The 27723-nt window shown below is 47.6% G+C and overlaps 1 protein-coding gene across 1 annotated transcript; it reads right to left on the bottom strand.

The window, feature by feature from the left end:
* On the bottom strand, positions 1-25918 carry RGMA (repulsive guidance molecule BMP co-receptor a). The gene is made up of 3 exons (XM_035131374.3): positions 25495-25918; positions 6373-6884; positions 1-4951 (listed from the first exon to the last, which is right to left on the bottom strand). Exons 1-3 carry the CDS (start codon positions 25574-25576, stop codon positions 4241-4243), a joined length of 1305 nt encoding a protein of 434 aa, XP_034987265.3. The 5' UTR covers positions 25577-25918; the 3' UTR covers positions 1-4240.
* Between the last annotated feature and the right edge of the window lie 1805 nt (positions 25919-27723).

The following is a 27723-nucleotide window of genomic DNA, read 5'->3' as shown; positions in this document are numbered from 1 at the left end:
TTTTTAAAAAATCCATTGGGTTTTTATTGGCTTCACTTCACCTGCAAGCCAGAATGAGCCCTATAATGTAAACCAAAATAAAGTGCTTTAAAAAATATTTTTTAACATTAAAGATATTCCTATAGTTGGAAAACCTTGACGGACTTTTTGGACTGTGAGGTCAGCTGGAGAGGAGGAGGAGGAGCGGCTATGAAGAAAGGCCATCACTACCCAATTTGAAGACCTTACAAAGGACATATACATTTAAAGCACTATGGTACCACTTTGCTCAGTCATGGCTTAACCCTAAGAATTTGGGGAGCTGTGGTCTGTTAAGAGGGGTGAGAGGTCTGCAGAGACACCCTAATTCCCTACCAGAGCTACCATTCTCAGATTCTTAAACCAATCAATCCCTCTTCCCAGGGAACTCTGGGAATTGTAGCTCTGTAAGGGAATGTGTGTTGAGGTCTCCTAACAACTCTGAGAACCCTTAACAAAATATGGCTTCCCGGATTCTTTGGGGGAAGCCACAATTGTTTTAACACGGTCGCCACAGTGCTTTAAATGTATGGCGTGAACATGGTCCACATTTTTCCAAGGAAGACAATATTGAACTAAATATGGTGAAATGAAGCTTATGAGCCTCGTCTCCAATATTGCTCCTACTCAGAGCATGCCTGTTGAAATTAATGGACATGGCTAACTTTGGTCTATGAATTTCATTCAGTCTACTCTGAGTAGCATCCACAATTTTGAAACACAAGCAGCATTAGCTGTTGCAAGTTGCCGGTGGATTAGAATGAACCACCAAGGTGGTGAGCTCAACTTGGACATCGAAAACAGAGACGCTGTGGCCCTCCAGAGATTGTTGGGACTCCAACTCCCATCAGCCCTGACAGTTGACCATACTGGCTTGGAGGCTGATAGGACTTGAAGTCCAGCAACATCTGGAGGGGCAATACTTTGTAGCCCCCCTGGCTACTGTGAGCGCTTCTAGAGAACATGAAGGCCAAGTCCCAGTTTTCAGCCTAAGAATCTCCCAATCTCCTCGTTCCTCCCGAGTTCGCACACTTCACAGCTCAAGTTGAGAGCGCCCTATTTCAAGATCAATGATGAGAGGAGGAGGAAAGGGCCATTGGTGAACAAAGCATAGAATGAAACAGTCAACACGTATTTTTCTTTAAACTGTTCAGGAAGGAAAAGAAAATTACACCCCTGTACAGTCACCAATGTGAGGGCACTCTATATATTAAGTATATAAGACACAATCCTATACATCAAGTGACTACTAAATTGTGTTCCTCTGCTGCTTTTTCAGTGTGGGTGGCAGAGATGCTGGTGGGTGGAAGTTTGGCTACCGGGCAAATTTCAATCGATCGCAGAGCATTATGGGGGTAGCACCTTCCATGTGAGCTGGTTCCTCAAAGATGCTGCTCTTTGATAGCTTAGTCCTCTGGTCCACTACAGGGGTCTCCTTGGGGCAGAGGAGATGATGGAATATACAGCAGCAAACAGATGAAAGAACTTGGGGATATGAGCTCCATCTCTTTCCCACACAGAGAGAGCTTCTGTATAGGAAACAGCACAACACCCACACGAAGGTTGCCACATGTGACATTTTGCATATATATGCAAGTCACTGCGTGTACAAATAATGAAGTATACAGGTGTGCAGTCACTGTGGAGCAATGTCGATGGCTGTGTTTTATGGGGTGTGCATCTTCTGGGCTTTGGGATGGTCCAAGGAGCACCTCAAGCTTGTCCTCCATGGTTGACCTGCTGCCTGGGCACATCTGGGAACTTCCACCACAAAACTGGCACGGCTGGTGCACAGATTGCATTTGACACGTACAATGTGGCTGGCCCTAAGTGAGGATGGGAAAAGTGGAGGAGGCTTGAAATGTCACACCGTGAGTTGGCCAAAGAGAGTGAGGGGCCGGGGATCCAAGCTGAAGCTCTATCCAGGGACAGTAAGAGTTCTCCTAAACACTCCCTGGCTTGGAAGCTTCTATGGAGGAAGACAAGGTGATGAGACGCAAAGCAGAACAGGCATGCCAAACTGTTTAAGACTTTCCCAAAATACTGAGGCTTACTTCCCCTGCCCCTCCTCCCAAATTAAAATAGAGGTATGGTTTGCTCTCAGACCTGAAAAGGTCAATATTTTGAATAGTGCTGTGCAGGGGAAAAAACCACATTCCTGCATTTTATTTGATCTTTTTCTACCAATTAATGAGAAAGGGGAAAAAATCAAAAATTATCACGGGGAAGAAATACTTCTGATTAAATTCTCATGAGTTGGGTGCAGGGGGTTTTGTTGGGCTTCCCTTATTTTGGAGGTGGTTATGCTTGTAAGTGACCTTTCTTTCATTCCACAAATCATCTCACCGCTGCTCTGTGCTCTGCAGCCTTCCTGGGTGCCTGCATGCCAATCAAAGCCCAGGGGAAGACATCACAAGGCAAATCCTCCCTTGGGCTTTTTTTCAGATCAGGAAGCCCAGGCAGCTGGGGAGACTGCAGAAAGGCTGGAGATTATTACTGGAAATAAAACATAAAGACTACTCTTGGCCACTTTGCAACCATAAGCCCCAAACCTTGCACACAGGCATTACTGAAGCACCCTGAGAATGAGGTATAAAAACTGAAGCATCTTTAGCAGGGGAAGAAAACAAAGAAAGCAAACTGGAGGACTGATATCAGCACAGCACTGGTTTAAAGTGAGCAACGGTAAGACTTTGCCCATTTTCTAAGGAATCTACTTCCTGAATTTCTGCAAACCCAGAGCAGGAATGCAGAGATTCAGCAGGTAGCCTCCTCAGAGGGCTTCTCTTCAGCAGGAAGAATGAGTCATCTGATTTCAGGGGGCAACTTTGCAAAGAAAGGCTTGGGAATCAAACTGGAGTGTAGGAAAAACAAGCAATCCTTTTTGGAACTCTGAAGCTTCTGCCCTGGGGCTCCCAATGGCTTGGTGTGATTTGTTCTCTACAGCACAAAAAACCCCAAGGAGGATTTTGGGTCACCTAAGCAAAGGACTTTGAAAGGAAGCAAGTTCTTGATGCCCATTTCTTGGACACCACGGTAGCCTTGGTTGTACAAAAAAGAAGAAGAAGTGGCACTTTGGGCCACCGAAATACTGGCCTTGTTTTAACCCTCTGAAGACACCAGAGGAGGATAGGAGGAAAGAGGAATTTGCAAAGAGACAGCAATCCTTGAAGAAAAACAAAGATCCGAGCTGTAGGGAAGGCCTTCTACAAAGATAACGCTGGACCCACGTCAAAAAGCACAGCATTGTCCCACAATGCCTTCCCTATTGGAATTCTGTTCTTTCCGTTAAAAGGGACTACCATCCCCTTAGGGTTCCCCACTGCTGGATACTGAGAAGGTGGGAAGAAGCACATTCTTAGAGACTGGGTCTCCTGTACACCGTCCCTTTGGGGCCAGAGGAGGCGAAGGCCTGATGCTCATCCTTTCCCCCACCCACCTGTGCAAAGGCAGCTGCCAGCAGCTGCACACAAACAAGATCACAGAAACTGGGTGTGCACCCACAGCTGTTTGCACGTGCAATGGCAAGTCTCACATGTGTGAGGGTGTGAGCACACAAGAGCCTGTTTGCCAAGAGCGTTCGGCACACCCCGGGAAAAGCAGGTGCAATGAACCAGAAGCCAGTTGTGGAGGAGAGAACATGACTCTTCTGCTGCCCATGTCTGACTAAGCTCTGCTCGCACATAACCCTTTGAGCGGATCTTTCTTTCTTTCTTTCTTTCTTTCTTTCTTTCTTTCTTTCTTTCTTTCTTTCTTTCTTTCTTTCTTTCTTTCTTTCTTTCACCTCCGTTCAGTCATGATCCTGCAGTTCATTTCTGGAACTGGCAACTTGCCACTGCCTGTCTAAAAAAAAGAAGAAGCCTATTTTGACTTTTACACAAACGCCAATGTCACAATCACCACAACCATTTGTAGTACATCAAACATGGAGGGACCGGGGTGGGGGGAGAGTGAGAAGCCTCCCGTTATCCCTTCCAGTCAGAGGAGGAAGGGAACAAGAGCAGGGGTCAACCACGAGTTCAGAACTCTTTAACATAAAAGGAGGCCTTCACTTGGAAAGAAGGTTCAACCTATTCGATCAATTGCTTTTTCTGGGGTTTTTCCCCCTGGAGAAAAAGCAGTCACTAAAACTGTTCACTCTCAGCTGGCTCAGCCTCTTAGTTACCCAGTACAATTGTTCTCTTGTTTTTACCGACTCAGGAGGTCTGCCACAGATGACGGCCTATAGGAAAACAGCTGTCCACTGGCTCAAGCATGCCAACACCCCCAGAAAAAGGAGAAGTGTGGGAGGCTCCAAGGGGGCCGTATTGCCTGTCTCCAAGTCTCGTGTCCGTTCGTAGAGGTGCAATTTGTCTTTGTTGGAGTGCAGCATTTTGACGTCTTCAAAGGCATAGTAAGCAGCAAGTGTAAAGTTGACGTCGCCCGTCGTCAAGAGGTCAAAGACACAGGACTGGAAGTATAAGTCCTCCACCGGAAGCTTCTCCCGGCACTTTGCTGTGGCTGTTTCATAGGTGAAATGCTCTGGCGAAGACGGAGAGCTGGCACCTTTCTGGCGAGCCCGGTTCTCTGTGGTCTGCGTGGTCGAACGGAAGGCCTGGAAGTCTATCTGCTGGTTGAGCGGGCAACCCCAGAGACAGAGGTAGAGGCCCTGGTTGTCTCCGTCTTCCACCGCTTTCACCACCTCTTCGGGCATCCTCACAGCAAAGGTGAGGTAGCGGCCGACTTGCCTCACCACAATGGTGGTGCCAATGTACTTGGCCTGGATCTCAATGTGTTGGCCGGACACCTTCTCGGTGATCTTCAGGCTGTTGGCGCCATGCTTGTCGCCACCGTTCTTGGAGCCATCGGCAAAGGCTGCTGGGAGTTCATCTGTTTCAGCCTGGTAGACTTTCTGCTCTACGCATTCTTGGAAGCTCTTGAAAATTATGGTGAGCTAAATAGGGAAGAGAGGTTGGGGGGTGGGGAGGGGGAGAGATGGTATGAAAAGGGAGAGTTACTGAGATTGGTAAGAGCTCATTGATCCAACCATAGCCACTCATACACCTGTGATACCTTGCCTTCTCACTTCTGCCCCTTCAGTGGAGGGGTGGCTAATTTGCCTCCCAGTCCCAGCCAGCATGGCCAATGGCTGGGGATGACGGGACCTGTAGTCTCAGAGCTCCCTGGGGAAAGGGGATTGAAATCCACTCTAGGAATTGTAGCTCGGCGGGGGACGGGAGAGAACAGCTCTCAGCACTCTTAACAAACCACAGCTCCCAGAATCGCTTGCAGGGATAAAGTGATATCTTAGTGCTTTAAATAGGGTTGCCAGACTCAATAGAGGACAGGACTTCTGTGCCTGTAATTGCCCTGCTCTCTTTTGAGTCTGGAAACCTTAAAGAGAAACCAGCAGACCCTTTGCTTGGAAATTAAACAATGGGTCTGCTGGTTTCTCTTTAAGGTTTCCAGACTCAAAGGAGAGCAGGGCAATTAAAGACACAGAAGTCCTGTCCTCTATTGAGTCTGGCAACCCTAGCTTTAAATACATGGTGTGACCAGCATTAGAAACTCAGATACATAAACTAATCGCCAAATGGCACCTTAAATCTAGGTTGCAGTGGCACAATGGAATGCCTAGGCATCATTTTTTGCCCTGTGGAATTTTTTAAAAGTACTATTATTCATTCATTTCATTTCTAAACGGCTTTATGTTTTAAAGAAAAAAATATCTCCAAGTGGTTTACAATATATTAAAACACTGAATACAACAATCCAGAATAAATCAAATTCAAGGGAAATATTTTAGATCCGTCTCTAAGTGACATTTTGCTTTCTCTGTATTTTTTTACCTACTTAATTTATATAGCTGCCGCATAGCAGAAGTACTCTAGGAAGCCAGTGTGGTGTAGTGGTTAGTGTGCTAGACTAGGACCTGGGAGACCAAGGTTCAAATCCCCACTCAGTAAGGAAGGTTACTGGGTGACTTTGGGCCAGTCACAGCCTCTTAACCTACCTCATAGGGCTGTTGTAGGGATTAACTGGGGAGGGGTGTGTGAACCATGTACTCCTCTGAGAAAAAGGTGGGGCATCAATGCCAAGAAATAAGCTCTTCTGCTTAAGAGAGCTGGAGAGGCCAACCAGACGGAGATGTCAGTCGCCAGCCTGGTATCCAGAGATTTCCATGAGGTCGCAATTGGACCCATGCCAGTTGCAAAATGCACCTGGGGAAATTTCAAACACAGGGTGTGAATGTGGACCTAGAGATGTGCCTACTTTATTCAGCTATGTGAGACACAGAAGTGGGAATTGTCAGCAAAGCTGCCGCGAGGCACCGTCCTCTTGAAATAACAGGCACTGAATAGGTCATGCCTTTACCTTGCTAGTAGCTGTTGCCGTGGAACTGGGTAAGACAGGTGTGTTGGTGACCTGCACATTCAGGTAGTTGTTGTTTATGAGCGGCCATGCCCCTTGGACTATGCAAGTCTGGAAACTGTCAGAAAAAGTCCTCAGGTGGGGGTCTCCAAACAGCCCACAGTGCGTATAGTTGGGAGGAGGAGAGTGCTTGTGGAAGCTCTTCTCATAATGGCAGATTTCCGGGCTGTCTGAGCGCTCCTGGCTGTCGCCTCGGGGCAGAGGGCGGACCCGCGGTTGGGAAGTGGGGCCGTCTTTGGAGCAGTTGTGCTGGGCCATCAGGTCGTCGATGCCGTGGACGGCGGAGTGGTAAGCCAGGTCTCCGCGGCAGGTGCGGGCCGTGCGGTGAGTGCAGTGAGCATAGGCCCGGAGGGCCGTGCAGAACTCGGGGGTGTCCTCTGCCCCCACGTGGTGGGGCCCCGAAGTGGCGGCCAAGAACTCAGAATTGCACTTCATGATTTTGCACTGAGACGTCACTGTGGGGGAAAGGAAACAAAGCAGACACCTTAAAACACGGAGAGATTTTGAGAAGTATTATGTGGGGGAAAGAGAAACTGTTCAAGGCCGGTAGGGGGAGATGTTTTCCTAAAGGTTTTATGCAGTTTTAAGTTCTGGGGGAAACAGCTTACAACACACGTCTCCATATAAGGCTAAATTTCCAAAGCCAGGTGTCATACATAAACTTTCGATAAGATGTGTGTGTGTGTTTGAGAGAGAGGCAGACAGAGAGAGAGAGAGAGGAAAAAGAACAAATGCAAAAGCCATACTTTCCCCCCAACCTCTCAGACCATCACTATTCTGCAGGACAGATTCAAACACAGACTAGAACTTTGGGTTTGTGCTTTTAAAGTGAACTGAAGCACTTGTGTCAACCTAACACAACAAATCCACTTTAAACACACGCAGATGCACACACACATACTTTTTGCAAATTGGACAGTGACAGGGGAATGCTCCGAAAAGTGTGGAATAAGAAAAAGCAACGGGACAATGCATTGGGAAAGTGCGGGTGACCCTTGCTTTGATGCAAAGTTGTCTAACCTCTCCACAAGCAGATTAGAATGTGTGCTCACTGAACAGCCACTGTCATCTAATCTCCCTACGAACCAGGATGAAGACTCAATAAGCAGGTCATCTTAGAAGCACCCCCTTCAGCTGTAGAAGGGAATAGCGGCATCTTCTCCTGTGACTGACAGGCAGCATGAAGCTGCCTGATTGGCCAAGCCTGGTATAAATTCCAGGAGTCAGTCCCGTGTGCTCTTTCCTTGTCCAGAGAACCTTCTCCCTGGAGCATCAGGAGCTCTCTAAAATACTGAATCAGGTCATTGGTCCAGCTAGTTCAGTTCTGTGTCTACATTGACCAGCAGTGGCTCCACTGATCAGCAGTGGCTCTCCAGGATATTGGACGGGTCTGTGTCATCAAACCCGCCCCCGCCCCCACAAATCTGAACAAACCCTCATTAATGCACCTGATCTGAGAGCCGGAACCAGCCCCTCTTCACTCATCTCCTCCCTCCTGCTTGAAGGAGATAAAGGCTTTTACCGAGAGCTGAGCATTGCTGGGCCATTTAAGCTCTGCTGCAGCTGGTTGGCCACCCTAATTGGTTGACAAAGGGCAGCCTTCAGCACCTCTGCTCAGTGCCAATGCCTTCAGATTGCAAAACACCAGCGTGACTCAACCCCCTTGGCCCACTGGTGCAGAGGAGCCAAGATCTCCCAGTTTGCTCTGTGTGTGTGAGCGTGCGTGCAGAGGGAGGGAGACATGTGGTACGAGTAGCACAAAACAGCAGAGGAGAAATCTATTACAGCAACTATGCTGACATCCCACAAGACCACAAGGGAAATCCAGGCTGGATAGTGGTGTGAGAGGTGGTGGTGATATTTATCTTAGCCGAGAGCCTGAGGTGCAAATCCAGAAATCTCTGCTCTGAAATCCCCAGCTGGGCAGGATTGTAGGTGTACAAAGCACACAGCTCACATTATCTCAATCATCCTTGCAGCAGAATTTAAGGACCTGTGTAGGACATACATAGTATAAGAGGGGAGGTCCCTGCCCCAACCAGCTTACAGTCCAGGGATTGTTGTAAGGATTGGAGTGAGGAACCTCAGCCTTATGATGTAACTACCTCCTCCCAGGCCAACCCTTGGGAGTCTCCACAAACCATTCCCTTATCCTCTCAATGCCTGACATCTCCACCATCGAGCGGTGAATGCCTGGAGATCATAAATACCACATCCTGTAGAATTCTATCAGTTTATTTTATCTCCACAATCATAATGAATTTCAGGAACCCAAATGCTTTTTCTGTGCAGCCTGAGCAGGAGCAGTGAACAATGTTATAGTGAATTGTTGTCAAATGTCTTCGCTAACCCACTTGCCCTGCTCATAGTTGTGAAAAATATTATTAGATTTTATGAATGGTCCATGTCACCATTAAGAAAGAGGTAGGAATAGGGCTATATAGATGTGGACTGTCCTTGGATCAAGTGACTTTTCTTCTTTTACGTTCTTAACCTAGCTCAATGCTGTCATCTGAACAGAATGAATCAAAGTCAGTCCATTGTTTGAAAAACAAGACTTTCGGCCAGCCTTGCCCCCAAATGGCAACTAGACATTCAGTTTGGGCAATTGTAACCTTGGTTGAAGGAGCTACCGTATTTGGCGCCTGGCTTAAATATCTGAGTTTCTAACACTGGCCACTGCAGCTGCCCCCAATTGCTCTGAGTCAAGAACCCTGCTGGATCAGGCCAATAGCCTATCTAGTGTAGCATCCTGTTCTCACTGTGGCCAACCAGTTGTCTATGGGAACCACACAAGCAGGACCAGAGCACCCTCCCTGCCTGTGGCTTCCAGCAACTGGTATTCAGAAGCATTTACTGTCTCTGGCTGTGGAGGCAGAGCCTAGCCATCATGGCTAGTGAATCGGTGTAGCCTAGATTGTGGGGATCCTGTCTTCCTTGTCTTCCCACCGCTCCCCCAGTCTCCCATCTGGAATCTGGGCAGAGACAATGCCTGCTTGCCGTAACTCCATCTCCTCCCCTCCTCCCCACCCACCCTCAGGGCAACACGTTCTGTACAGCCAGCAGCTTTGGTGCAGATCTGGACAAACGGATTTGATCTGAAGCCAAGAAACCCCTGTTTGTTCAATTTCACATAATCCATTTTCCATCGACTCACAATACATCTGCGTTTCGGCCGCAGATGACTTAGCACAGGAGCGGGCCTCGCTGGCTCCAAATGCTCAGAGAGAAGGAAAAACTGAACCACAGGACCTGGGGGTGCCGTGGGGGCAGGGGAGGGCGGCGGGTGAGCAAAACGAGAGGCTGCCCTGTGCCACAGTCTGCGCAAAAGCAAATCCAGTATTATCTGGCTGTGTGTACGGTTTGAGTCCGCATGGGCACAGAGGATAAATAAATGCAGGATGTTGCTGCAGGCTTTAATCCCGGGATGTTTGTGTTTGCTTTTCAAATGGTCACGTAACCATTACAATACATCGAAGATAGGCTTCCCCAATCTGGTGCCCCACAGATAGAATCATATAATTGTAGAGTTGGAGGGGACCATAAGGATCATCTACTCCAACCCCCTGCAATGCAGGAATCTTTCACCCGCGGGGCTTGAACCCATGACCCTGAGATTAAGGGTCTCATGCTCTGCCGATGCTACCTGATGCTTGGGGGAGTTGTAGAACAAAACATCTGACATGCAGCAGGTTGGGGAAGGCAGCTCTAAGCTTTAGCATGGTAGCCTGCACATTTTTCTTGCTTTTCATTTCCTTCTAACCCAGTGATGGCCAAACTTGGCCCTCCAGCTGTTTTGGGACTACAACTCCCACCATCCCTAGCTAACAGGACCAGCGGTCAGGGATGATGGGAGTTGTAGTCCCAAAACAGCTGGAGGGCCAAGTTTGGCCAACACTGCTCTAACCCCACTGCTTGCCCTGCATAAAATAAACCCATGTGCTAATCTGTCAATAAAGTGCACTTTAGTCTATGACAGTATCTGCCATAATGCATTAGTTGGTCCAAAATAAATACATCAGCTCCAAGGTTGGCATATATTTTTTTCCAAGTTTGGGGGTGTGCATACCAGTTGCTGAGAATCACAAGTGGGGAGAGGGGCTGTTGCACCCAGGTCATCCCAGAGGCTGTGAGAACAGGATGCAAGGCATACAAAAGGCAGAGAACATAAGGCCATCCACACCATACATTTAAAACACGACCACTTTTAAGCAGCCTGGCTTCCCCTAAAGAATTAATAGGAAGGGAGCTCAAGAATCATCTAGTCCAGGCACCTCCAAACTGTGGCCCTCCAGATGTTTTGGCCTACAACTCCCATGATCCCTAGCCAACAGGACCAGTGGTCAGGGATGATGGGAATTGTAGTCCAAAACATCTGGAGGGCCGACGGTTGGGGATGCCTGATCTAGTCCAACCCCCTGCAATGCAGGAACCTTTTGCCCAGGATGGGGCTCAAACTCACAACCCTGCGGTTAAGAGCCTCATGCTCTACTGACTGAGCTGTTCCAACCGCTGCACATTATGAGAGAGGGAGACAACCTCTTCTCTAAGCACTTTATCCACTGTTGCCCGGAGCCTCCCTTGCCCCAGCCCTCCTGCCCTGGTGGAGGCGTGATTGATGCCTGCTTTCAACAGTGCCCCTCCATAGGCCTGGCAGGGCTGAAAGGGACCCACAGGAGGGAGGACGGTCCTGCCAATGACCAGAGCAGCAATGAAAGGGGTTTGTGGGCAGGGCCCTGACAGGCCATTAAACTTCTGAGCCTTTGAACTGCTAATCATTGAGCTGAAGACCTTTGCCAAAGAATAGGGTGATTATCACAGGCTTGTTTGCATGACAAAAAAAATCAGGGAGCAGGGTAAAAGGGTCCCATAAAACCGATTTGAGGGGGGGGGGAGGGACTGGGGGAAGGGTGGGAAGACCCCCAGAGACCCCAGCTAAGGGGTTGGCAGAAGGAAGAGAGACAATGAAATCTGTGAAATCTTTTGGGTGAAAAAGAAAAGGAGGACTCCAATACAGGCCAATAAATTTACCACCAGTGCAAAGGAATCGAGTCAGATTTCATGAGCAGAGGGAGAGGCGTGAAAGGAGAGGAGGGGGTGAAAACAGAGCCAACATTCCTTACATGGCGATTTTTATTGTGTAATGGAGCAGAGGTTGCAGGGTGCAGAGAGGAAAGAATCTTTTTCAGAGGCGGGGGGGGGGGCGCACCTGGAAGATTTTACGGCTGGGATTCCACGATGTTCTTCGACATTTGCAAAACAAAATAAAAAAATTACTTCCAGTAGCACCTTAGAGACCAACTAAGTTTGTCATTGGTGTGAGCTTTCGCGTGCATGCACACTTCTTTAGATACAGAACGTGCTTGACATTTGCATCCTTCCTGCTGGGCTGGTTTTCCGAGCCCGAGTGGCACATTCCCATGTGGACAACTGAGCATCATGGACCAGAAGCAAAAGTGGGCAGAGGGCTGGTAAGGAATATGGTCTGTATCCAAGACCTGGATACAGAGAGGCCTGGGCCTGCAGTGCCTCACCTGTGCTCTAAGGAGCTGAATATCCCTCCTCCAGGGGCTCAATTCTCCACTTTAACCCAAGTTATCGATTTTTTTTAATAAAAAAAATCATTTAAAAACTAAAGAGATGTTCCACAAGGATGTTTTCTACAGGGAGCAAGCTTCGGGGACCAGGCCCGTTAACAGACCCACAGTCTACAAATGTGACAGAAAGGTTGGCAACATCAACCTCGCTCTGTGGTTGCAGACGAGACAGACAGTCAAGTTGCGCATCCATAGCAGTGACCAGAGAAGGAATGACGGTTGGGTGAAGCGCAGAGAGAAGAAATGCTGTGGGTGCATCTGTAGCAGCACAACCAGATGCCTTTGTCTGCCCAGCTGCAACAAAACATGCCTCTCCTGCATCGGCCCCCACAGCCACAGCAGGCGCTGTAAACTTCGAACAGTCTGACTTTGCCCCCAAAGGCCTAGCCCCCACTTTATTGTGGGTGCCAAAGCCAGTGTGGTGTAGTGGTTAAGAGCGGTAGACTCGTAATCTGGGGAACCGGGTTCGAGTCTCTGCTCCTCCACATGCAGCTGCTGGGTGACCTTGGGCTAGTCACACTTCTCTGAAGTCTCTCAGCCCCACTCTCCTCACAGAGTGTTTGTTGTGGGGGAGGAAGGGAAAGGAGAGTGTTAGCCGCTTTGAGACTCCTTCGGGTAGTGATAAAGCGGGATATCAAATCCAAACTCTTCTTCTTCTCTTCTAGGAGTTGGGCTCCTAAGGACCAGAACATGGTTCCTCTAGAACATAGCATCTCATTTCCAACTTAGGCTAGGTTGGTGCATCTGGGAAGACCAGGAGGAAAATAGGAGTCGCTTCAACTTTATCCCAAGAATCTTGGCATGCAGAGGTACACTGCCTCTGGAGCTGGAGGATTGTCTTTAAGCCAATGAACAGAATTCTCTGCCATATAACTGGCCCAATCCCCTTAAGATATAGACCCTCAGCAGTGAATCCAGTCAGTGCATGCACATTCTTTGCCTCAAAGAATTCTGGGCACTGCAGTTTATAAAGGGTTGCTGAGACCTGCAACTCCGTGAGGGGTAAACTGCAGTGTCTGGAATTCTTTAAGGCGCCAGGGAATGTGCTTTAAAGGGTGAAAAAATCCTGAACCTACACAGGAAGTTGCCTCACACTGAATCAGGGCGTGGGTCCATCATGGTAAGCCTAGGGGAGACTTCCCAGAAAACCCCTGGAAAGCTACTGCTGGCCAGTGCAGTCAGTGCAGTGCAGTCAGATGGACCAATGGCCTGGTTCAGTGTAAGGCAGTTTGCTATGTTCCAGTGCCAGAGCATTTGCACTGCATGCAGAAGTTCATCTCTGGCATCTCTGGCTAGGGCTGGGAATGTCCCTTGCCTGAAACCCTGAAGAGCTGCTGCCAGTCAGTGTAGACCAGTGTTTCCCAACCAGTGTGCCTCCAGATGTTTTGGGACTACAACTCCCATCATCCCTAGCTAGCAAGACCAGTGGTCAGGAATGATGGGAGTTGTAGTCCCAAAACATCTGGAGGCACACTGGTTGGGAAACACTGGTGTAGACAATACTGAGCTAGATGGACGATTGGCCCAACTCGGTGTAAGGCAGCTTCCTATGTTCCTGGTCTTTGATTGAGGAGGCCTGCCTTTTCCTCACTCTGTTTTTGGACTACAATTCCTATCATCCCTGACCACTGGCCCTGCTTGCTAGGGATGATGGGAGTTGCAGTCCTAAGTCTGAAGATCCAAGTTTGTGAAACCTTGGCAAACAAACAGAGAGCCAACAATCAAAGCCAGGCACCCTCGTAGGCAAGGAGGAATACCCCTCCCCCCAAAAAACTGCAAAAGGTAAACTTCAAAGCCATTGGAAAAGGAGTGTTTATAGGAAGTGAAATCATAAACCTGGGCTTGAAAAACGATATTTCCCTTTTTTACATTACAGACCTGAATGGCACCACCATACCCATGGCTGATATAGTAAAACATTTTAAGAGAGGGTCCCTCCCTCCCTCTCTCACACACAAAATCTTCCCTTAGCAGCTAGAAAGCAACAAGGGCCACTTCAAGACAGTCCCAATTTTCAGGCAAGATTCAATCACATACCAGCAACTTCAGGTTGCACAATTACAGCTGAATGGGAGGTCTTGCACAATGAATTTGCTTCCCTCCAAAGACTGAAAGTTACCGGAAAGTGTGGGGCAACACCTTCATTGATGCAATGCCATCTAACCTCTGCGCAAACAAATCAGGAGGCGTGCTTGCTAAATAGCCATTGTTTTCTATTCTCCCTGAAAACAAATCAGAGCAGATAAAAAGGTCACCTAGAAATGCCCCAGGCCTGGCAAAGATTGGTTTATGTTTATGCCTGGGGCTGATCGGAGCTCTAGTCCAAAACATCTAGAGGGCACCAGGTTGGCAAAACCTGAGGAAATAGCTGCTGTGATGGCAAAACCTTTCACAGTAAGGCCCCCTTTTTCTCACAGCGATGCCCACCCTGTGCCAACCCAGGTATACCAGGAGGACCCACCAATACAGTATTGTAGGCAACTAGTAAAGGCAAGGGTTTTTCATTTTCCTGTTCCTGTGTTTTAATCCTGATTGCCCTTTTTGGAATTGCTACTGTCGTTTTGCCTTTGTTTTTTTTTTAAAGTTGATTCTTTGATGTTATGACAGGGTTTGGAAGCAGGGATTACAATATATATTTTAATATTGTTATGATGTCTGGATTTGTTAGATGCCTTGAGTTTCTTCTGAAAATCAGGTGGGATGCAAGTTAAAATAAAACAATTTTTTATGAAAAAAAACACTCTGGGCGCCTCCATGTGCAGATTCTATTGGATTCTTGCAGTAAACAATCTTGCAGTATAGCAGGGATTTTGCATATACAGTAAATAACACCTGCATATTTCACTCCAGCTCCAAGGACTTCAAGAGGCTTCAACTTGCCTCCACCATGAAATTATTGGCAGGAAGATGCTTCATTGTGGGAACTCATGCTTTTGGATTGTTCAGCTTAACTCAATGTGTGTGTGTGCACGCGCGCACACACACACACGTTTGTTCTGTCTTGCACACATGCAATCCCAAAGGAATACAGGAAAAGAGCCCCGGGCACATAACTCTCAACAAAAACAAATGCATTCAACAGATCCCTGCCAAAACATTGCAGCATTCTCAGGCGGAGGTGTTGATTCCAGCGAAGGGTGGGGTATAGAGGATCAACAGCCGAAGATTACAAAAAGAGGAATAAAAATGAGTGTCTGGCAGAGCCCAACAACTTGGGCTTCTCAGCAAAATCAAGAGGCAAATTGTTTGCGGGAAATGGTTTCGGCTGATGTCCCCGCTCTGCAAAACTCCCTTCCTGTCCCCGCTCCTTTAGAAACTCACTGGAACATCTTTCAGAAGTGCTGAAGTATTATTGCAAGATCTAGCTGTCTAAGCAGGAGCTCATCTGGAAGCAGAGAGGTTGGGGTGGGAAAAAGTGCAGTTTTAAGGAGGGCTTCATGGGTTTGTCAGCAGCATTCATCAGCCAAATATCCTCGCCAATAACCTACGCAAGTTACTAGGTCACAGTTCATCACACCTGCCCAGATGCTGCGACTGAGAAAGGAGGAGACCTGTACCCCTTCAAAGCTGATTCTTAAATAGCCACAGCAATTGGCGATTTACAACCTTGATTTAAAGATGGTTTTCTTTTCAAGTGCACATCCAAAGCTTGCGGCTAGGACCATGCCTGGGTTCCCCCTCTGTCCCCCTGTTCCTCTCATAGCCCTCCCCTTCTCCTCCTCTCCTCCTTAGTCAAGGTCGCTATGTTCTACCTCCACTGTTCTAGTTGCTGGGCAGAGGGCGGATGCCCGTGGGTTTAACCACAGGCATCAAGTCAGCCACCAGGAGAACAGGATGCTGAGCTAGATGGGTCATTGGCCTAATCCTGCAAGGCTTGTCTCGTGTTCTTATCTGTGGATAAGATAAGGGAACATGACAGGGAACCATGAGTAGGATGACAGCCAGCAGGCAGCTGTTACTACATCAGATCAGATCACCCAGCATCGCCCAGCGCCCTGTTCTCACACAAAGCCCTCCTTAGTAGGGAGGGGGAAATCTGTCCATGTTGGTTTCTCTCACTTTCTCATCTTTCCTGTTCACCTCTTCTCCATCAGTTTGTAACTTTTTTTAAAAAATGAAAAGGCATATGTTTCCCTCTGCATTCCCAATGCACACATTTTTTTTCACCCCTAATATCATGCACTTTATAGTGCATTCATTGGGCAAAAGATTCCTGCATCGCAGGGAATTGGACTAGACGCGATCCCTTCCAACTCTACAATCCTACGATTTTAAGACTCTACGATTCTCTAATATAATGCACGCTATTTTCACAAACATGCATATTGTCCCGTGCACATAACATGTGCTTTTTTCGCACCCCCCTTTTCGCTTGAAAGTGCCATTGCAACATTTAGAGAGGCAGAAATTTCCAAGGATAGCTGCGTTTCAGTTTTATGTTGACTCGGGTTTTGATTTGGCAGTTGAATGCCAACCTATCTACCCAGCCACCCAGGGCCATCCTCACTCCTCAGGCATGCCGTTGGTGCGCAAAGTAAACCCATGGGTAGTAGTTCTGGGAACAAGCGCCCTAGCTCTGCCTGCTTGCCTCCTGTACCTGTGGAGGTTCAAGTTCCCCTGGCAGAGAAGGCTCCATCCTTCAGACTGCCGCTCTCCAATTGGCAGAGAACAATGAGAATGGCAACTGGGGTTGCCAAGGCACAGCAAGGGAGCTTCTCCATCCAGATGATCTTGTATCTGGCCAGGAAGCTGCAGCTAGGGCAGAACGCAGCGGCCAGGCTGCTCACAGGAGCCGGTTACTGGCAGTCACGTAACTCCTCTGCTGCATTGCTTGCGTATTTGCTACCAGGCCGGTTCTTGCGTTCATTCGTAAAGCCCTGAACAACTTGGGCCCAAAGTACCTTAAAGACCACCTGATCCCTAAAGCTCCACCTTGATCACCGAGACTCTTCAACGGGGCACTGGATAGCTCACTTGGACAGAGCATGGTGCTGATAACGCCACGGTTGCAGGTTCGATCCCCATATGGGACAACTGCATATTCCTGCATTGCAGGGCATTGGACTTGATCCTCATGGCCACTTTGGACTCTATGGTTGTAGGCTATCTATGATAACTTCTGGAGATCCCCATGAGGCCCCTGAGGTTTGGTTGACCTTGGGAGTGAGTTTTTATTGTGGCAAGCTCTGCCCTGTGGAACTCCCTGCCAACAGGCCCTCAGCAGCTTCTCCCTGCCTTCTTTTAGATGTCTTCTGAAAACTGTCTTGTTTAGATAGGCCTTCACAGTGCTTTTCTTTTCAACTAACTGGTGTTCACTGGTGTTTTATTGATGTTTAACTGATTTTATTATAATCCTGCATGTTGTTTACCACTTTGCTGTGCCTTTATGAAAATGTGGATTATAAATATAAACACACACCAGCAGCATGCCTTGAAGAGGGCTTGGGTGCTTCTATGAAGCTTAAAAACAGATGAAGGCAAAGATCCTCTTCTGTCTGGTTTCTAGGGGTATACTGCATCTGAAACTGGAGGTTTGACTAATAGTCACTGATAGGTGAAGTCTTCTCCCTGCATTTGAGAATCCCCTACCAAAGCCATCTCAGCCAGTGGCCATCATCAAAACCTCTGGCAGTGACTTCCATAAGTAGTGTAATGAAATCCTTCCTTTACTCCATTTATTTATACACTTCCCTCTGCCCTCACCACACATAATCTGTTGGGGTGGAGGACCCTGACCCAGGACCCCCATTTTGCTGGCAGCCCTGGGTTTCTTACACTATATCCTTGCACCCTTACGCCACATCAGAGAGCACACTGCCCAGAAGGAGCCATTTCTCTGGGACAGAAGCAGAACCTTTTTCGTGGTGACTCCCATGCCTTGGAAGTGCTCTCCCCAAGGAGACTTCCTTGCTATCACATTAGGTCAGTGGTGAGGAACTGGAATACGCCCTTGAACTCTGATAATGCCCCTCACTTGCCCGGACGAGGGGTGTGTGAGCATGTGTGGAAAATAGCCCTACTGTACGAAGGTAAGATTCGTGTTTGTGGCTCCACCCACTTCTGCCCTTGGCGCCCCCCCCCCACAAAAATTGCTCCAGAGGACAATACAGCCCTCAGGCTGAGAAATGAAAGTTCCTCCACACCTAACTGAGGAGCCAGGCAAAAAACACTTCCGTTTTCCCAGGCTTATAAGAACAGCTAACGCAAGCATTTATTTGTTTTTTAACTCTTAAGAGCAATTTGATTTTGCCATCTATTTGAATGGGCTGTTGTTGCTTTAGTTTAGTTTTCTTCATTGTGTTAAGTCTGAATGCATCCAACTGTATCAGCATTGCTGTATTGCAGTGTTCGTTTCGATGGTTGGTTTTAGCTCAGTGGCTCTCAAGCTACGGACCACTCGAAAATCACTGAGGGTCTTGGTGGACCACTTTATAATTTGCCTGCCTGTTGTAGCAATTGTTATGTGCTGCGTTAGATACTGTACACTTTTTCATTGTTTTTTACAGACACACACACAAACACACACAACGTGGAACACATGAATAAAGAACTAATTGTGAACCACAACTGGTTTTAGAGCTTTGTTTTAGACTGCTTCAGTATTGCACATTAAATTGCTGTAACACACATTGGGACCTTACGGCAAAGGGTGGGTAACAAAGTGAATAAATCACCATCATCATAGTATGTTATTTATTTATTTGTTGCTGTTGTTAAATAACAATAAATTATTATTATTATTTCTTACTGCTCTGTTAGTGCTCTGGGAGCATAACTGTAACTTGAAGGTTGGGAATAAATTATATAAGTAAACACATAAAATAAGTGTGTGAACTAGCGGTTAACAAGGGACAAGGCAGGCTATTATGGCTGTCCTTATGCACAACTTTGTCGCCGTCATCTGCCAGGCTTTTTTGTTGGAAGCCACAGTGGGCGTCAGGTATGATAGGATCATAGAATTGTAGAGTTGGAAGGGACCCCGAGGATCATCCAGTCCAACCCCCCCTGCAAGGCAGGAATATAAAGCTGTCCCTTTTCCTTTGATCTCATTCAGCATGGCAGCCTTTATCGCTACTATTACTAGCAGCGATTGTTAAATGGAAGCTCAGTTACTCAAGGCACTAGCCCTTGGCTACCTGCTCTGGCTTGCAAGCTTTCAAAAAGGCAAGGAGACAGAACAGGTAGGGAGGTCCTTTGGCATATTCCACCGATGCAATCCTGAGGTTCACTCCCCACTGCCAAATCACCCCCATCAAATTTTACTGCCTGGCAGTACGGAAGGACCATATAGCTCAGTGGAAGGTCCCCGGTTTAATCCCCAGGGAGGGCTGGGAGACAACCTAGTTTGAAACCCTGCAGAGCTGCTGAGCTAGAAGGACCAATTGTTTGACTCCCTACAACATATAGCTCCCATGCTTGTGGTTGCGAGGAGAGAGTCAGTCCCACACACAACTTCCTCCCCATCGCAATCACACACACATGTATATGTGGATGTATACATGTGATTGAGCCTGTGTAGTTATGCAGCCCTCTGGCATGCGGCCCCTGACTTCCCAACCATTGCTGCATGTGGCCCTCGGGGACATAAAGGTCACTTGCCCCTGCTCTAGAAGAATAGCCATCTAGCATTTTCTGTGCTAACAACCCTGTGACGTCACCCAAGAAAACACATCTGCCTTGGAATTCTATTTCACCGCAATGACACCAACATGCCCTGTGGAAGCGCTGGTTAAACAGACAGTACCTTCCTGGATGCGATCATAGGAAGCTGGCTTCTACCAAGTCAGATCATCGGTCCATCTAGCTCAGTACTGTCTACACTGACTGGCAGCAGCATGCCAAGGATTCATGCAGGGGATCTCTTCCAGTCCTACCCGGAGATGCCAAGGACCATCTATAGTTCTCATCTGTCCTTTTCTGTTTGAAATGGATGCAAAGCAGTGCTAACATTTACTCTAGGCTGGGTTGTTCTTTTTTATTATCATTTTTTTATATAAAAAAAATGGCACTGTTACGGGATTTCCATTCTTAATTACGATATTTGACAATTGCAGGTTGCAGAGCCTTTAAAACTATTTTACGAGCAAATCTGAGTCCCTGCTCATTAAGCTGACGAGTGAGAGCAAATCCAGCTCCTCCGAGCCAAGCAAATTGCGCCAGGGCCTTGGTCCCACTTCCAGCCTCTCACCTTCATGTACCACAACCCCAATTTTGCAGCACCCTCCTGTGGCTTTTGGCTCCTACGTCTCCCCTCCCAAAACCCTGCCCACACAGCTCATCCAAAGCAACAGATGCTCTCCTGGCCCCTGCCACCTCTCCTCCACAACCTGTCCGTCCTCCAGGCCAGTAATTCCAGTCTCAGTGACATATTTATGCACACACACACACACACACACCCTCATACTCAAGGATGAAGGCCTCCCCAGGATCATGTCACGGCGAAAAGCTTTACACTGCATGGGTTGCAGTTTTGCTGCCAGGCCAGGCTCAATATTCTTTTGTTAATTCACAAAGCTCTAAACAGCACAGGCTCAAAGTACCCTAATGATTGCCTGGTTTCTTATCCTTCACCTCCATCACTGAGGTTTTCTGATGGGGCACTTCCAGTGGTAAAATCTTTAATTCTTAATTCATTGGATTTATATCTTGCCCTTCCTCCCAAAGGAGCCCTGGATGGCAAATGGCTACACGATTTACAAACAAAACCCTTCAATAACAGCTGAAACCTTCCAAAAACAATGACCACTAAAAAACATCTAAGAGCAGTTCCGATTCAAAACATTCCATAGCCAGTTAAATACATTATTTCGTCCAATCTTAGGGTTGCCAAGAACGGTATTCTTCAGCCACCTGGGTAAACAGGAATGTTTTCAAATTCCTTCTGAAAGTTACTAATGATGGAGACAGGTGCAACTCAGAAGGGAGGGCATTCCGCAACCAGGGAACCACCACCAAAAAGGCCCTGCCACAGGTCAGCGCCAACTTAACAGCCCCTAGTGGTGGCATCACCAACATAACCTGCCAATCACAGGGTTGATATTGAAGAAGGTGCTCTTTTAGGTACTTGGATCCCAAACTATACAGGGCTTTCTATGACACCACTAACACCTTGAACTGGGCCCAATAGTTTACCTGCAGCTTATAGTGTGGCAAGTACTGCCTAGTGGAACTCCTTACCAAAACAAGTTTGGAAGGAGCCATCCCTGCTTGCTTTTAGACATCTTCTAAAGACAGGTAACTCGCAACTTACATGCATTTAACAAGCACAATTTCAGGTTTACGCATTTGGTGGGCGGCGAGCTGAAATCACACAAATTAAACACACACACAGCAGAGAGCTTAAAAGCTCTTCATTTTGCATGGGAAAGTTAGGGATGGTTGCACGGGGGGGGCAGGGGGGATAGCAGTTCTGGTGTTGTTCTGGCTATACGTGATTTTGGCTTTTATGCACAGTACCCGGAATATAACCCCCATGCAATCTGTGAGTCATTTGTATTATTCAAACAGGCCTTTCAAATTGGAGAGTCTGCGCCAACCAGGTCTCACAGAAGTGTCTGACATTTTTATTGAAATACCTTGTGGTATTGTACGAGAAAGCATGATTTGTAAATGTTTAAATAAATTAACAAAAATCAATCAACAAATAAGCGTCATGCGCTGGCCAAGTCAGATTGCAGATCCACCAAGGCCACCACGGACACGCTATGGACCAACCTCAGATGATGTCAAATCATGAGAGTATGTGGTGGCAGAAGAGCTCAGTATGGCCACATTCACACCACACATATAGACGTGGACAGGAACCTAAAGAATGAAGATCCCATTTCACACTTGTTAACATCAGCAAGAGGAACTGTGGCAAAATCCTGGAAGACATTTGATTCGGATAACTTACGATTACCAGTACTGTATTCAAAAGTCTGGCAAACTGCTCTTCTAGAAAACTTCTACCCAAAAGTTGAGAGTAGCCAGAGGATATGCTGTAAGAGACTGGTGGGGTTTTTTTGGTCATAGGACATGACTTTTTATTTTATCTACCAATAAAGCAGTCCGTAACCATATGGCCTCTCCTGCTTATATGTTAATGTTAACTCTTTGTTCCTTCTTTTTTTCTATTTGGCAAGTCTGTATGTGAACTCCTTAGTTTAAAGAAGTGCCAACTTGCACAGAAAACATTGTAATTGTCTTGTCTTCTGCCGGATCTTCTATTACATATGATTTTGGTGCTTTTTGTTATTTCTTTTATGTAAAAGTTTCCCCTTTTTGCTATAATTTACAATTTTTTTAAAGAAAAGTATGCCCACGTTCACAACATACATTATAAACATTGTGGTGCTACTTTAAACAACCTTGGCTTCCCCCAAAGAATTCTGGGAGCTGTAGCTTAAGAGTGCCGAGAGTTGTCAGGAGGTCCCCATTCCCCCTCACAGAACTTCCATTCCTAGAGTTCCCTGTGAAAAGGGACCAACTGTTTAAACTGCTCTAGGAATTGTAGCTCTGAGAGAGGAATAGCGACTTTCTAACAATTCTCAGCACCCTTAGCAAACTACAACTCCCATAATTTTGGGGGGTGGGGTGGAAGCCATGAAGTCTTATCATAGCTCTTTAAATATATGGCATGAATGCCCCACAACAGTGCTTTACAGTTTTTTGTTGTGCCCAACAGACTCCTTTGAGAAATGATTTTAGGGTCACCGAGAAAATCTCTCTGTGTGTGTGTTTAAAAGCTTTCTTCTTTCTGATGTGTTCTCAAAGCAGGACTCCACTGTCATCCATTTAGAGATGTGACAGAACTGGGCCAACAACACTCCCCACTTTCCTTTCTCCTTTTATATCTACTGAGAAGAGAGGCACAGCAGAGGCTGTTTTTTACCAAAAGGCCTGCATAAAACTCCCCCTCCCCACTAAACAGCCGTGCCCATGCTGGGAATGGAGCCTAGCCACTTAAGTGAGCTTCTAACTGAGCAGGATTTGAACCCAGACCAGCCACTGCCGAGCCCAAGACTCTGTCAGCTAGGAATATAAGGAGAGTCTAGCTGTTGGATCAGGCGGGCAGCCCATCTAGTTCATCATCCTGTTCTTACAGTGGCCAGCCAGACACCCCAAAGGGAAGACAGCAAGCAAGACTACGTGTGCAACAGCAACGCTCCCCACTTACAATTCCATGGTTAGAACATAGCCATGATGGCTAGAAGTCTTTTCCTCCATGAATTTGGCCAATTCTCTTTTGAAGCCTGCCACAACCGAAATGCAGTGTATTATCTCCGAACTATTAAGAAGCTGTGTGTTTGTGTCAGTCACTAGGGGCAAAACAACTAAATCCTACCCCACTCTTGTAGGGTAACACAAGAGTCGTCATTCCCACCCCAACTCCCAACCCAACACAGACTACCGACAAAGGGAGGCCCCAGAGCCAATCGTGATTAATATAGCTTAATTGCCGCAGGGGTGAATAATAACGAATCACACACAATCTGCTGCACATCCCAGATCGAAGATCAAGTTCCTTCTTGCAAGGCGATCTCCGGCTCCAGCACGTTTCTCAGGAAAAGAATTCAATAATATCTCAGATCAGATAGCACCTTCCCAGCAAATCTGCATGAAGGGTGGGGTGGGGGGGGTTGGCTTGTGCACACACTTGGAAAGGCAATTCCAAGGCTGCGGGATCGAGTTTTTCCAAAGCATTTCATCGGAATTGCTTCAATGTGTGAAGGCTTGGAATGGATTTGAAGTGGGGTGGGGGCAGAGAGAGGAGAGGTTTTTTTTGCTACACGATCAACCAAGACAAACACAAAATAGTCAGGGTGTTGCTTGTGTGTGTGTGTTTTAAAGGATACTTCCCCCCCCTCCCCAAAATCCAACCATTTCACACTTTGCAAAGAAGAGTTTTGCAATAAATCAATAAACGCACCAATGGTAGTTATATCAGCAGTTCCAAGCCCTAGAGCAATTAATAATTCCTTCTGCTCTCTGCAGAAAGGGGGGTGGTGGTGGTAAAAACCTTCGAGGTAAAGAAACTGGAGAGTTTTTTTGGAAGGGAACAACTCTCCCTGTGTGAAGTTACTTTCCCCTCCCCCAACAAAAACAAGCCCTCATAGCTTGAAGGAATTTGCAAGCAAGAATCCGGCAGAAACACGGTGGAAAAGCCAATGGGGGGATTCATTGGAAACAGATGGCGTTTTCAGCTGTGATTCTGAAAACCCGCTCCTTTTTCTGACACCGTAAAAACAAACCATGGGATTAAAGGGGGGGGGACGATGGAGAGGAGGGGAGCGAAGGAGGTACACCCAAATGTTAGCAGAGAAAAGCTTAACTCTGGCTACTAGAGAAAACAAGCAAATTTGCAACAGCAAATAAATAAGGCAGGCTACAGGTCAAAAATAATATTGAAGAGGCGATAAAAAACTTGCCAGTGGTATCCCCCTCACAGCAGGCACCCCCCTCTTTTTTCTTGCTTTGAAATATTGAGTAGATATTTGCATTCAGCTAAGGTTTCCAACTCAGCAACAAGTGGCAGGTTCGAGCAAGATAAATGCATCTGCCAACATGTCCCAGTAAGAAAGGAAGAAAAATGTGTCAAGAGGTTCATTCCTTGCCTATCTGGGACCCCAGTCTTGGATCCGGTTTATTCTACATCACAGGTATAACACAGCTGAGCAACACCATCAAACCCAAATTTAGGTACACGCATATATTCCAGACATGGCATGCACACGTAAACATTTGGTTCAATAACTTTCCCAACAAAAATCACCTGAAAATAGCCTTCTCACCATCCCCCTGGCTCTTAAAAGTCTAGAAGGCAACATTTGCAACAACAACAAAAGGCAACGAAATAAAGCAATTTCCCTTCCTAGCCAAGAAACAAGGTGTCAAATTGTGTTTTTTTATCTTTCACTAATGAGGAGTAGTACAAATACTTTCTCTTGATCTCACTGCCATCTCTAAAGCCTTTAACGGACGAATAAGGTAGAAGACAGAGATCCCCTCCTGTTTCCCTGTCGCAGAGACGCGCAATTCTCACATGGGCACACAAGCAAAATGTTCTGGGGACGGAGAACCTACGGGACGGGGGAACTTTCTTGGTGCCTTTTGTTAGCTCTGAAGCCCAGCTGCAAACCACCCTGATCCATCTGTCCTCTCAGTTACGCTGAGCAAAAAAGGCATCTTGATGTGGCGGACAAAAGTCTCTAGGCTAACCGATGCGAAGCAAGAGAAATTTGCAAAGAGGTGGGTCTGGTGTGCCTCTGATCGATTCAGGCTGGGTGCCTGAACACCGCCAGGTTTTCCAACATGTGGCTAAGTGCTGTGAAATGAGAGCAAATGGGAGGCCCACAGATCGGGGGCTTGAGAGAGGGTGGGAGAGAAACCGAAAAGGCAGTTCTTGGAAGGCTGGTCCCCCACCCCCACCCCAAAAATATTTTTTTAAGCAAAAAAGAAAAAAATCGGGGGAGCTGGTGCTCCTTACCTGTTGGGAAGACGCAGAGAGAGAGAAAGAGGGTCTGGATCAGTCCAAGGGCTTGGCCGTTTGCCCCTTTCCCCATACCCATCCATCCAGCTTCAGCTCTAACCACTAGCCTCTCCCTAGAAGAAGAGTTTTGGTTTGCAAAAGGAGAGAGGGAAAAAGAAAGAGAAAGGTAAGAAGGGGGGAGGAGCGGGGAAAGAACTCAACTGAACAGGAGAGGAGGCATGGAGGGGGAAAATAAAAAATAAAACGCAAGCACCAGCACCAGCAGGACACAGAGGGGAGGGGGAAACCGGAGCCTGGCTCTGAGCGGGGAACTCCAAGCGCCCGGGCAAGAAGTGAGCAGCGCGCACCGAATTCCACCCGCCTCGTTCTCTCTGGAAAACAGCCCCAACCATCAATCACCGCGCGCTCCCTTCCAATGCGTAAAGCCTTGCTCCTTGCTGGTAGGGCCTGGCCACTCAGAGGCCTGGTCCCGCCCGCGTAGTCAAGGCACGTATCCGGTTACAGAGCCAGCGTGAAGAAGGGGGGTTGGGAGAGAGTAGAGATGTGTTACAGCTGGATTCCAGCACTCCATCTAGAGACAGAGAAGGCTCCCCCCCTCTCTCCAACACCCCTTCCAAAGGAAGCAAGAGGAGAAGGAGGTCAGCTCTGGGGAAGGGCTGTGGCGCAGCAGGGGTAGAGCATCTGCTTTGCATGCAGAAAGTCTCAGGTTGGATCCCCAGCGTCTCTCTGGGTAGGGCTGCGAGTGGCCCCTGGCTGGAGATCTGCTGCCAGTCGGTGCAGACAGCACTGAGCTAGATAGACCAATGGTCTGATTCAGTCGGAGGCAGATTAATTGGCAAGGAGTTGCAGCAGATAGGGAGAGCATCTGCTTTGCATGCAGAAGGTCCCAGATTCCATCCTTGGCATCTCTAGGTAGACCTAGGAATGCCCCCAGCCTGAAGCCCTGGACAGCAGCTGCCAGTCAGTGTAGAATAGATGGCATTGACCTACCGTAGCTGGAGTAAGTCCCCAGTGGGGAAACCTTTGGCCCTACAGGTATTGCTAAACTACAACTCCCATCAGCTCTAGCAAGCATGGCTAATGGTCAGGGGTGATGGGGAGATGACATCTGGAGGGTCAAAGGTTTCCCCCAGAGTTGGGCTGAGTAGAAGGCAGCTTCCTAGGTTCCTATGCAGAGGCCTCCGAGCCAAATCTGGCTCTGGCTGTTTAGTTTCATCAGCATCCCAGCACACACACCCTGGACCAAGAGGGAAGAGATGGCTGCAAGATTTGCCAGAAGTCTGCTTTCCCTAGAAGTCTGCTTCAGTCAAACTAGTTGCTGAGAGGGGACATGTTAATATGTCAACAAGGGGAAAAGAGATATTGGGGGATCAGACTAAATGTCCATCCAGCCCTCTGCTTCCAACAGAGGACAGCTGTGTGCCTCTGAGGCAGGGCACGGGAGTGTCAGTCATCTCCGGGAGTTTATTCTCAGCACTGGATATTCAGGAGGGTGCACTGCTTAACAGCCTAATGCCATTAAAAACTGGGCAGAAGAAAGTTTTGACACTGATGCCTTACTGTTTATCATCCTTGGGTTGGAAAACAAATGCAAGGGTCAAGGTGTGATCAACAGCCAGGGGGGCTGTGTGGCCTGTTTTACAGAGGGAAGTCCTCCATTTGAAAGGCCGTCAGAGGACAATCCTCTATCTGAAGGCATTGTCTGTCCAAGTCCAGTTTATAGATAAGGAATAATGAAGAATGAAGGGGGAGGAAACAGGGGCTATCAACAGCCTGTTGTGTCTGGATAGCAAGCCAAGCTGGCGGATCCAGGTCACCCAACCATAGCCTTGCCTACTGTGGTGTATTGCCATGCTTTTTAAAATCACAGTAATTGAGTGGTATTAATGTGGCACAAGATACAGACTGGCAACTCTTGGGGCAACAATGCCATGAGACAAACTCATGGACGATAAGGCTGCCAGTGGCTACTAGCCATGATGGCTAGGCCCTATCCCTGTGGTTGAAGGCAGTATGGCTCTGAATATTAGTCAGTGGGAATCACTGGGGGGAGACTTGCTGCTGCTCTCAGGTTCTGCTTGGAGGCTTCCCATAGGCATCTATCTAACTGGCCACTGCAAGGACACCATGTTTGGCTACATCAAACTTGGGTCTCCAGCTGTTGTTGGACTACAACTCCCATCATCCCTAGCTAGTCAGGGATGATGGGAACTGTAGTCCAAAATC

The sequence above is a fragment of the Zootoca vivipara genome, chromosome 13 (genome assembly GCF_965207765.1).
Source record: "Zootoca vivipara chromosome 13, rZooViv2.hap1.1, whole genome shotgun sequence".
Classification (NCBI taxonomy): Eukaryota; Metazoa; Chordata; class Lepidosauria; order Squamata; family Lacertidae; genus Zootoca; species Zootoca vivipara.
This window is presented reverse-complemented; position numbering and strand designations above follow the sequence as displayed.